The sequence below is a fragment of the Schistocerca gregaria genome, chromosome 2 (genome assembly GCF_023897955.1).
Source record: "Schistocerca gregaria isolate iqSchGreg1 chromosome 2, iqSchGreg1.2, whole genome shotgun sequence".
Classification (NCBI taxonomy): domain Eukaryota; kingdom Metazoa; phylum Arthropoda; class Insecta; order Orthoptera; family Acrididae; genus Schistocerca; species Schistocerca gregaria.
Genome location: NC_064921.1, coordinates 878,848,477 through 878,858,843, shown reverse-complemented (window position 1 = coordinate 878,858,843; position 10,367 = coordinate 878,848,477). Strand labels below are relative to the sequence as shown.

The following is a 10,367-nucleotide window of genomic DNA, read 5'->3' as shown; positions in this document are numbered from 1 at the left end:
AGAGTTGTTGATTTCGTTTGATTGGTATGTTTTAAGCCACCCCCTCACAGCCCCGATCTCTCACCTTGTGGCTATCATCTGGCCGCTAAATTCAAAGAATACCTTTGTGGAAAACGCTTCTCCGACGACGACGAGTGGAAAATCGAGGCTGAAAAAGGCGGCACGTGACGTCTATGACACAGGAATCCCAAAACTCATCCTGCGGATGACAGAATACACAACTGGCCATCAAAATTGCTACACCACGAAGAAGACGTACTACAGACGCGAAATTCAACCGACAGGAAGAAGATATTGTGATATGCAAATGATAAGCTTTTCAGAGCATTTACACAAGGTTGGCAACGGTGGCGACACCTACAACGTGCTGACATGAGGAAAGTTTCCAACCGATTTCTCATAAACAAACAGCAATTCACCGGCGTTGCCTGGTGAAACGTTGTTGTGATGCCTCGTGTGAGGAGGAGAAATGCGTACCATCACGTTTCCGACTTTGATAAAGTTCGGATTGTAGCCTATCGCGATTGCGGTTTATCGTATCGCGACATTGCTGCTCGCGTTGGTCGACATCCAATGACTGTTAGCAGAATATGGAATCGGTGGGTTCAGGAGGGTAATACGGATCACCGTGCTGGATACCAAAGGCCTCGTGTCACTAGCAGTCGAGATGACAGACATCTTATCCGCATGGCTGTAACGGATCGTGCAGCCACGTCTCGATCCCTGAGTCAACAGATGGGGACGTTTGCAAGACAACAAACATCTGTACGAACAGTTCGACGACGTTTGCAGCAGCACGGACTATCAGCTCGGAGACCATGGCTACGGTTACCCTTGACGCTGCATCACAGACAGGAGTGCCTGCGATGGTGTACTCAACGACGAACGTGGGTGCACGAATGGCAAAACGTCATTTTTCCGGATGAATCCAGGTTCTGTCTACAGCATCGTGATGGTCGCATCCGTGTTTGGCGACATCGCGGTGAACACACATTGGAGGCGTGATATTGGTCATCGGCATACTGGCGTATCACCCGGCGTGATGGTATGGGGTGGCATTGGTTACACGTCTCGGTCACGTCTTGTTCACATTACCGGCACTTTGAACAGCTGACGTTACCTTTCAGATGTGTTACGACTCGTGACTCTAACCTTCAAAAATGGCTCTGAGCACTATGGGACTTAGCTTCTGAGGTCATCAGTCCCCTAGAACTTAGAACTACTTAAACCTAACTAACCTAAGGACATCACATACATCGATGCCCGAGGCAGGATTCGAACCTGTGACCGTAGCGGTCGCGTGGTTCCAGACTGTAGCGCCTAGAATCGCTCGGCCACTGCGGACGGCCTCTACCCTTCATTCGGTCCCTGCGAATCCCTACATTTCAGCAGGATAGTGCACGACCGCATGTTGCAGGTGCTGTACGGGCCTTTCAGGATACAGAAAATGTTCGACTGCTGCCCTGGCCTGCACATTCTCCAGATCTCTCACCAACTGAAAACGTCTGGTCAATGTTGACCGAGCAACTGGCTCGTCACAATACGCCAGTCACTACTCTTGATGAACTGTGGTATCGTGTTCAAGCTGCATGGACAGCTGTACCTGTACACGCCATCCAAGCTCTGTTTGACTCAATGCCCAGGCGTATCAAGGCCGTTATTACGGTGGGTACTGATTTCTCAGGATCTATGCACGCAAATTGCGTGAAAATGTAATCACATGTCAGTTCTGGTATAATATATTTGTCCAATGAATACCGGTTTATCATATGCATTTCTTCTTGGTGTAGCAATTTTAATGGCCAGTAGTGTAAATTAATTTTTTGTATTTTAAAAAATTCTTGTAAGCTCAGTTTCCGGATTAGCCGTGTAGTTGGGCCTGATCGCGGCTGGTGCCGTGTGCCGGCAGACTATGAGCGCGGCGGCGAGCGGTGTCTGCCGCCTCCTGCTGGTGCTGGCCATGGTGCTGCTGGGAGGGGGCGAAGCCCGCAGGCGGCGGCCGTGTCCCAGCATCACCGCCGCAGACCTGGACGCCCGCGAGCTGCTGCTGCAGTACGCCGACTGGCGCCACTGGACACAGCTCGTCATATTCGCCAGTCCCACAGCAGGTACAGTTTCCTTTCCTCCTCCTAGAGGCGCCTTCACTGAGCCTCTGCTCCGGGTTTGCCAGTGAGGTTGCACCGTACTGAGCGCGCTGCTGTTGGTGTCGTAATGGTTCTAGAACGCAAGTAGAAAAATCATTTACGAGGAAACGCTTAATGGGGGGAGGACGCCAAACGGGCCGGTGTGGAGCAGGAGAGGCATCACGCGTCATTTTAATTTCTACTGTCTATACTTTTTCAAATAAGTTCATAAAACTTTGTCAGCATCACCAGGAAGGATTCAGGATTCACACTCATTGCAGTGGACGTTCGAAAACATAACAAAATAATTTTTTTTACGTGCGTAATTTCATCATTTTTTTCACTTACTAATGGTTGCATTTGTTGCTACAGGTACACTTTTCTTCATAAGTTACAGATATTCTTCGATGAATTTTGCACAGCATACATATCATACTTACATGTGTATGAAACTCTAGAATTTATTTAATTTATGGAAAAACGAAGTAGCTGTTGTATTTTAAACTTCATGTTTAGAAAAAAACACAAATTTTGTAGTTAATTACCTCAATTTTTACTACAATTTTTAATAGATTTGGAAAATTCTAGAGTTTCATACACCTATAAGTATGATTTATATGCTGTGCAAAATTCATCGAGGAATCTCTCTAACTTACGAAGAAAAGTGTACCTATAGCAACAAATGCAGCCATTAGTAAGTGGGAAAAAATGATGAAATTTCACATCTAAAAAAATTATTTCGTTATGTTTTCAAACTTCCACTGCTATGAGTGTGAATTCTGAATCCTTCCTGGTCACGCTGACAAAGTTTTATGAATTTATTTGTAAAAGTATAGACAGTGGAAATTAAAATGTCGTGCGGTCCCTTTCCTGGTCCAAGTCGGCCCGTTTGACGTCCTACCCCCATTAACTAGGGCCGCAATGCCGCAAAGAAATGCCTGCTGACCACCATTCCGCTTCACACAACTGTTTTAAGCTTAATACAAGGATGCTGCCAGGGCGTGCCTTCATTTGGTGTAATTTCCACTATTTCGTACTAATTGACGGAAAGTCATCGAGTAAAACAGAAGTGATTTCAGGCGTTCCCCAAGATAGTGTTATAGGCCCTTTGCTGTTCCTTATCTATATAAATGATTTGGAAGGCAATCTGAGCTGCCGTCTTCGGTTATTTGTAGATGACGCTGTCGTTTATCGACTAACAAAGTCATCAGAGGATCAAAACAAACTGCAAAACGGTTTAGAAAAAATATCTGAATGGTGCGAAAAGTGGCAGTTGACCCTAAAGAACGAAAAGTGTGAGGTCATCCACATGTGTGTTAAAAGGAACTCGTTAAACTTCGGTTACACGATAAATCAGTTGCATGGGGGCTTAATTAAATACAGAATGCTAATAATTTTAATTTTTAGTCCCTGTGTGTCCGGTTACGCAGTCTCGTAACCGGTTGGCCCTGAATAATATTAGTACGCAATCTGACAGCACAGAATAACAACAAAGAATGAAAGGAAATTTCCGTTAATACAATTAATTGGTTAAGTCCCCAGCAACTATAAAACCTATGAAACAAGAAAGCATAAGTGTAACTGTTCTGTTTGTGGAAGTGTGATTCAACGTACACATCTGGCACGGTTCTTCCTCAATACAACAAGATGCTTTAAACGCCATTTACAATGAAGTAATTAAAAAAAACAGAAATACTATGATTGCACATAGAAACCAGAATTACAGTCAAATACAAGAACACGAGCTAGATGCTTTGTTGACTGAACCTGTGATCAAGAGTCATTGTTATTTAGGACGTTTAAAATAAAAAATTTCTTTACCTTTATATATATTGACGAATAATACACTTTGATCATTACAACATCCCCAATCGAATAACATATGGTGTGTTGCCCAACAGAACAACTAGTACTCTATCGACGTTTCAACAAGCACAGATCACGCCTACCTCAGAACTACTACAACTCTCAACACTTCTCAGCGGCCACTGCCAGTGAAGGCGGCTGAATAATACTCTTTGGCACAATCTCTGGCGCTGTGACTCAGTGTAGCCACCTTTCACAGTCTAATGTAAAAGTCGTAAATTCAACTAAATACCTAGGTATTACAATTACGAACAACGTAAATTGGAAAGAACACACAGAAAATGTTGTGGGGAAGGCTAACGAAAGGTTGCGTTTTATTGGCAGGACACTTAGAAAATGTAACAGACCTACTAAGGAGACTGCCTGCACTACGCTTGTCCGTCCTTTTTTAGAATGATGCTGCGCGGTGTGGGATCCTCACCAGGTCGGACTGACGGAGTACACCGAAAAAGTTCAAAGAAAGGCAGCACGTTTTGTATTATCGCGAAATATGGGAGAGAGTGTGACAGAAATGATACAGGTTTTGGGCTGGAAATCATTAAAAGAAAGGCGTTTTTCGGCGCGACGGCATTTTCTCACGAAATTCTAATCACCAACTTTATCCTCCGAATGCGAAAATATTTGGTTGACACCGACCTATATAGGGCGGAACGATCACCACGATAAAATAAGGGAAATCAGAGCTCGTACGGAAAGATATAGGTGTTCATTCTTTCCGCGCGCTATACGAGGTTGGAATAATAGAGAATTGTGAAGGTGGTTCGATGAACCCTCTGCCAGGCACTTAAATGTGATTTGCAGAGTATCCATGTAGATGTAGATGTTGATAAAGAATTACGGAACGTGGAAAGAGATGGTACTTTTTCCACAAAATATTGCTCAGAACAGTTTTAAATCTACACATCTACAGCGTACTCCGCAAGTCACTTAATGGTGTGTGGCGGAGGGTACTTTTTGTACCACTAACTGAGTCCTCCATCGCTGCTCCATTCGCGATGCTCGGGAAGAATGATTGTCGGTAGCCCACCGTGTTGGCTCTAATGTCTCGAATTTTCTCCTTGTGGTCATTACGCGAAACGTATGTTGGGTGAAGCAATACGTTGTACGACTCTTCCCAGAGGGCGCGTCAGGCAGGCGTCTTCTTCTCTAGGTAGCCCAGAAAAATTCTTCATTTTAATATGCGTTCCACTGAAGCAAAGTGATTATTGCAGTCAGCAATGATACTGTAACTATTTAATCTTCCAGGTACAAACATAACAACCATATGATTGCCGTGGAACGCAAAACAAGAAACGGTACCATTGTGCACTAAATGTTATGTAGAATCGCTAAAACTTTATCTGATAACAGAGTATTAATTTTTCGTATAGGGGCTAAGAGAATAACCCCATTATACTCTACACCTACAATGTCTGTCCTATTTTATATCAATTTCTCCTGGATTCCCACTTACCAGAATTCTGTCATCCCGTCCCAATACTCGAACGCCATGCTGTCGTCTTCCTCAACCTCTCTATCTGTTTACACTCTTACACTCCATCTCTTCCTCCCGTTCACCACTCCCCTTTTGCTCTTCCACCTTTTGAGTTCGTATGCTTCATGCAAAAAAATTGACATCAAACACCTAATCGTTCCATGCTTAGTAACCAACTTTCGCACTCTGCCGTACCAAAAGCCCCATTACCCCACCTCTACTCCGCGGGGTAACCGCGCGATCTAGGGCTTCTTGTCACGGATGCGCGACTCCCCCCATTGGAGGTTAGAGTCCTCCCCCGGCATGGGTGTGTTTGTGTGTCGTCTTTAGCGTGAGTTAGTTTAAGTTAGATTAAGTAGTGTGTGAGCTTAGGTCCCATAAGACCTTACCACTATTTTCAGTTTTCCCAGCTCTACCTTGCTCATATCCGTGCGATATGTTCTTTCAGCAGCATGGGGGGGGGGGGGAGGGGGGGGGTGTACCGTCGAATTACCCCTATCTACGCCAGGCGATATGTGTGCAATCCGTCATTTCCATGGAACTGTGTCGGACACCTGCAGTAACCGCGCACAGCCGTCACGTCGATTCTCCAAGTCTTGGTCACTCATGAGGTTTAAATCTGTTCGCATATGTCGCCTTAAAGTCGTTAAGGGTTGTCCATTTCCTGTGATCGCTTTTATAGCTACTTTTCCGGCGTACGTTCCACTGATGCTGCAACTTCCGCAGTTGTGTGTGATCTTCTTCTCAGACCGAGCGAGGTGGCGCAGTGGTTAGACACTGGACTCGCATTCGGGAGGACGACGGTTCAATCCCGCGTCCGGCCATCCTGATTTAGGTTTTCCGTGATTTCCCTAAATCACTCCAGGCAAATGCCGGTATGGTTCCTCTGAAAGGGCACGGCGACTTCCTTCCCCATCCTTCCCTAATCCGATGAGACCGATGACCACGCTGTCTGGTCTCCTTGCCCCAAACAACCAACCAACCAACCATCTTCTTCTCAGTCTTCCAGAGCGTGGTCTGTCTTTTACGGAAGCAGCTCCAAACAGTTTCTTCTCCCTACGCAATATTGTTGGTTTCGGTGGCGCAGCCATATTAAATCTAGTGATGAAATCATTTACAATCTCTCAGTCTTTTACCAGTGTGAGATCGATCATGAACCCAATTACTCATGACGATTTGTTGTCATTGGATTCATCACCCATTCTTTTCACAATCAATATCACCTGCAACGAGAAAAAGCCTGCACAAGTTCTTCCCTCAAATCTTATATGTTCACGCGCTCCACGTCCTCAGGATAAGTTAAACATCTCTCCCTACCCGACCACGAAACCGTCCACAGACCTGAACTTTCTTCCAACTTTAAAACAACACTTCTTACCCTGTCGGATCTCCTTTCCTTCCCACTCTTCTCTCTGCCATCCCAACAGCTTGATTTGGGACTCACTTTAGTAGGCACTTGCTTGGTTGCTGTCAAGGTTGCACCAGTAGAAGCTGGTGACGGGTTTGCAACCACTGGTCATGTACCCTACACAGATCTCACACAGGCACTGCATTCTGATGGACTCTACTATAGCAGGGATTCGCCTGGCTGACGTCAGGGCTCCACATTCAGAAGCAGGTGTTGAGTCTGCAGGCTTTGGTGATGGATACTATACAGCTGGTGACCATGTTGGCCTCTCTCTCTCTCTCTCTCTCTCTCTCTCTCTCTCTTACACACACACACACACACACACACACACACACACACATACACACTGGGTTCTGCTGGGCTCTACTTAAGCAGACATTTGCTTTGCTACTATTAACACTCCACTGACATAAGCTGGCGATGGGTCTGAGCCTCCAATGATGCCAAGTGAGGTGAGGCAGTAGTTTGCACACTGGACTTACATTTGGGAGAACGATGGTTCAAACCTACATCTGGCCATCCTGATTTAGGTTTTCTGTGATTTCCCTAAATCGCTTCAGGTAAGTGCTTTTGAAAGGGCATGCCCGATTTCCTTCCCCATCCTTCCTTAACCTGCTTGGACTGATGACCTCTCTGTTTGGTCCCCTACAACAAATCAACCAACCAATCAGCCTCTAGTGATGGGCTTCATACAACTTGTGGTCACCATGGTCTCCCACAGACACTTAGTTGTGCAGGATATGCTGTGGAAAGCGTTTTCTTTACTGCAGGGTTCGGCTTGTGATCCCTGCAGCATGCACAGAAGCTGAAGATGGGTCTGCAGCCCCTGAAAATGGAAATTCTACATCTGGTCGCCATGAACGGCTTACACTGACACTGGGTGCTGCTGAATTCGACTTTAGGATATGCTTGCTTTGTTGCTGTCTCAGCTGCCCAGGCAGAGCTAGGGATGGTTCAACAGCCTCTGGTTATGGACCATCTATGTTAGCTTCACACGGAAACCGTGTTCTGCTGTACTTTACTATGGTGGGTATTTGGTTTGGTACAGGGTGCTGGCTGCCGTCACTGCTGTCGGTGCTGCACAGTCAGCAGCTGGATGGGAATTCTACATCTGGTCACCATGATGGGCTTACACTGGGTGCTGCTGGATTCGACTTTAGGATGTGCTTGCTTTGTTGCTGTCTCAGCTGCACAGGCGGAAGCTAGGGATGGTTCAACAGCCTCTGGTGATGGACCATCTATGTTAGCCTCACACGGATACTGTGTTCTGCTGTACTTTACCACAGTGGGTATTTGGTTTTGTGCAGGTTGCTGGCTGCCATCACTGCTGTCAGTGCTGCACAGTCAGCAGCTGGTGACTGGACTTCAGCCGCTGGGGACGGGGCCTCTGCAGTTGGCGACTGCGCTGGCCTCTCGCAGGCACCGGGTGGGCGCCGTGCTGCCGCTGGCCACCACCAGCAGGCACCTGGACGATCTGCTGCAGCAGGTGACAATCACACCACACACTGTTATGTACTGTGGTTTAAACTAGTAAACAGTTGGATGGACGGGATTAGCCGAGCGGTCTTAAGCGCTGCAGTCATGGACTGTACGGCTGGTCCCGGTGGAGTTTCGAGTCCTCCCTCAGGCATGGGTGTGTGTGTTTGTCCTTAGAATAATTTAGGTTAAGTAGTGTGTAAGCTTAGGGACTGATGACCTTAGCAGTTGAGTCCCATAAGATTTCACACACACTTGAACATTTGAATTTTCAAACAGTTGGATGGACAGGTCATCACAGTCATCATCATAAACTTCTTCATTTGAATCTAAAATCTGGAACTGCAGTTGTGTAATGCACATGTGACATTTCTTTTCAGGCTGCTACGAGGGTTACTCCAAAAAGATGCACACTATTTTTGTGAAAATATTGTTTTCATTCTGCGTGTGTGAAAGTTTTACAGAATGTAGATACATCCTTCCCGCTTGTTTTCAAACTTAGTTCAACCTGTTCCCGCGAGTGGCGCCATCACAGCATGTCTTCAAGATGGCTGCTACACTTGACGTTCGTGCTGTCATAGAATTCCTGTGCTGTGAAAACGAGACAGTGGGAAACATCCAAAAGAGGTTGAAAAAGGTGTACGGAGATGCTGCTGTCGATCGCAGTACAGGTAGTCGGTGGGCAAACAGGTTACGTAATGAAAGTAGGAACGGCAATATTGAGGATTGTCCTTGCAGTGGCAGGCCTCGTACTGCACACACTCCACACAATGTGCAGAGATTTAACGAATTGGTGACTGCTGACAGACGCATCACAGTGTACGAATTGTCACGCTATGTTGGGATAGGGGAAGGAAGTGTTTGCAGAATACTGAAAGTGTTGGCGTTAAAAAAGGTTTGTGCCAGGTGGGTTCCCAGGATGTTGACAGTGGCTCACAAAGAAACAAGAAAAACGGTATGCGGCGAACTTTTGGAACATTACGAGTATGGTGGAGATGAATTTCTTGGAAGAAATGTGACAGGTGATGAAGCATGGCTCCATCATTTTTCACCAGAGACGAAGAGGCAATCAGTGGAGTGGCATCGTGCAAATTCACCAAAGAAAAAAAAATTCAAAACTGCACCTTCTGCTGGAAAAGTTATGGCTATGGTGTTTTTCGATTCCGAAGGACTCTTGCTTGTGGACAATATGCCAAATTATGATACATATGTGACGACATTGAAGAAATTTCAAGCTCGACTGAGTCGTGTTCGACCACATCGGCAAAAGCAGGACTTTTGCTGTTGCACGACAGTGAACGGCCACATGTCAATCAACAAATCGTGGAAGCGATCACAAAACTCGGACAGACAACACTGAAACACCCGCCTTACAGTCCTGACATGGTTCCATGTGACTATCATCTCTTTGGGAAAGTGAAAGACTCTCTTCACGGAACAAGGTTTGAAGATGATGACTCCCTTGTGCACGCTACCAAACAGTGGCTCCAACAGGTTGGTCTAGAATTTTACCGTGCGGGTATACGGGCGCTGGTTCCAAGATGTAGAATAAAAGATGGATTTAAAAAAAAATTGTGTGCATTTCTTTTGGAGTGACCCTCGTAGTTAAGTGACCAGAAAGTTAAATGACACTTTCCACCTGTTGTAAAACTTGTAACTTTGGGAATTTTTTTGCTTAGGGCTGACGTTTCTCTCGAGTCCCAGTGTCCATTTTCTCTCTCAACTCCTGATATTCTTAAAGCTTTCTGGTGCGTATAGCATCGTGTAAACCATTGTTCAACTTTCTTTATCTCCGCTTTGCCAGAAACCAGTTTATGAAGCAAAAGTTTCTCTTCGATTCTTTTGTTCAGCTCCACGTTTCCACAGCTTTAGTGAAATAATTTTTTTGCTATAGAACTGTATACAGGGCGATTTATATAAGTTATTCACCTCAGATATTCCATGAACCGTTTAAGATATCGTAATTCTGTTTCCACCCAATTGAATTGTAGAAAAATCCCCAATAAATTAAGTACAATAT

The 10,367-nt window shown here is 45.5% G+C and overlaps 1 protein-coding gene across 1 annotated transcript in view; it reads left to right on the top strand.

The window, feature by feature from the left end:
* The first annotated feature begins 1,912 nt into the window (after window positions 1-1,912).
* LOC126336037 (glutamate receptor ionotropic, delta-1-like) overlaps window positions 1,913-10,367 on the top strand; it is a 113,092-nt gene continuing 104,637 nt past the window's right edge. Inside the window, exons 1-2 of the mRNA XM_049999517.1 lie at window positions 1,913-2,108; window positions 8,179-8,357. Coding sequence (XP_049855474.1) covers window positions 1,913-2,108; window positions 8,179-8,357 — 375 coding nt within the window. The remainder of the gene's footprint in view (window positions 2,109-8,178; window positions 8,358-10,367) is intronic.